At 54.0% G+C, this 1,088-nt stretch overlaps 1 protein-coding gene across 1 annotated transcript in view; it reads right to left on the bottom strand.

Annotated features, from left to right (window-relative positions):
- Positions 1–654, bottom strand: part of MN1 (meningioma (disrupted in balanced translocation) 1) — a 56,980-nt gene extending 56,326 nt beyond the window's left edge. The window contains exon 1 of the mRNA XM_009330827.1: positions 431–654. Coding sequence (XP_009329102.1) covers positions 431–654 — 224 coding nt within the window. The remainder of the gene's footprint in view (positions 1–430) is intronic.
- Positions 655–1,088: the final 434 nt, after the last annotated feature.

The following is a 1,088-nucleotide window of genomic DNA, read 5'->3' on the forward strand; positions in this document are numbered from 1 at the left end:
GCCGCCCTCGGTACCACCGAGACATGCACCAACACCCCCCCCCCTTTACAAGTTCCTGCTCCCCAGACACCGAGTAGCAGCTGTGAATCGCCCAGGTGCCCAGATCGAGGGGGGTCTCCACACACCCTCTCCTGCCTTGGTAACACCCTCAAGGAGCTTTAGCTAGTGCCAGCTGCAGGTTTCCAACACTAGACCGGGGACGGAGGCACGTGCGTCTTCCTTCCTATTCGATATGCAGCCCTTTGACTTTTGTTCAGGTAAAATAAGCATCCTTCCTCTGACAGACTCGCTGCTGAAAACACAAAACTAGTGGATCTGAACTGTTCTTGCTGCAGCTGCTGCTCTTCCCCGGAGTCAGCCTCCAGCCGCTGAGGTGCCAGCCCGCTCCCCGCATGGACTGGGCCTTAGTGCAAGACACTCTGCCCCTCACATCCGCTGCTGCAGAGAAATCCTGTCTCTGCGGTACCTCCCTGGACTAAAGCATCGCTGGAAATCACTTCCAGCATCCCGTAACACACATCCACCGTAGGTCCCAGCGCTCAGGGGCGACAGCCGCTCCCGCTCCCGCTGCCCCTGCTGCACTGCGCTCCGCATGCCTCGGCCGTTCTCCAGCCATGCAGCAGCCTCTGCCGTCAGGGGGCAAACCCTGAGCATAGCCGGTCAGCAGGGGCAGGCAGTAAACCCAGTGCCAGCTACCTCGTCAGCAATAGCTCATGTGTGAGCTAAGTGCTGAGAAGAGGGGAGGGGGAACAAGAGTAAAGCCTTGTTGCAGACAATTCCAAGCAGCAACACAGGTGCCAGTTTAACTCAAGCTTTCATCAGGAAATGCTGAAAACTGGGACCCGAGAGGAAAAGTCACACTGTCGTTTGTAAAACCTGCAAAGATGCCTTGCAGTAAGCAGCCATTACTCTCAAGCCTTTCTGTAACTTATCACTTATATGACTGAAAAGAATATTTTTCCTGCCACAATTCTGATCACCTCTTCCTCACTCCAGCAGTTAGGTTATTTTTAAATACCTGAAGTAAAGACTAGGTTGTTACCAGCATGCTCCATTATAAGAAAGTTGAAGCCAGGGAGAGGAAGCCA

This window comes from Pygoscelis adeliae, unplaced genomic scaffold (assembly GCF_000699105.1).
Source record: "Pygoscelis adeliae isolate BGI_AS28 unplaced genomic scaffold, ASM69910v1 Scaffold358, whole genome shotgun sequence".
Taxonomy (NCBI): domain Eukaryota; kingdom Metazoa; phylum Chordata; class Aves; order Sphenisciformes; family Spheniscidae; genus Pygoscelis; species Pygoscelis adeliae.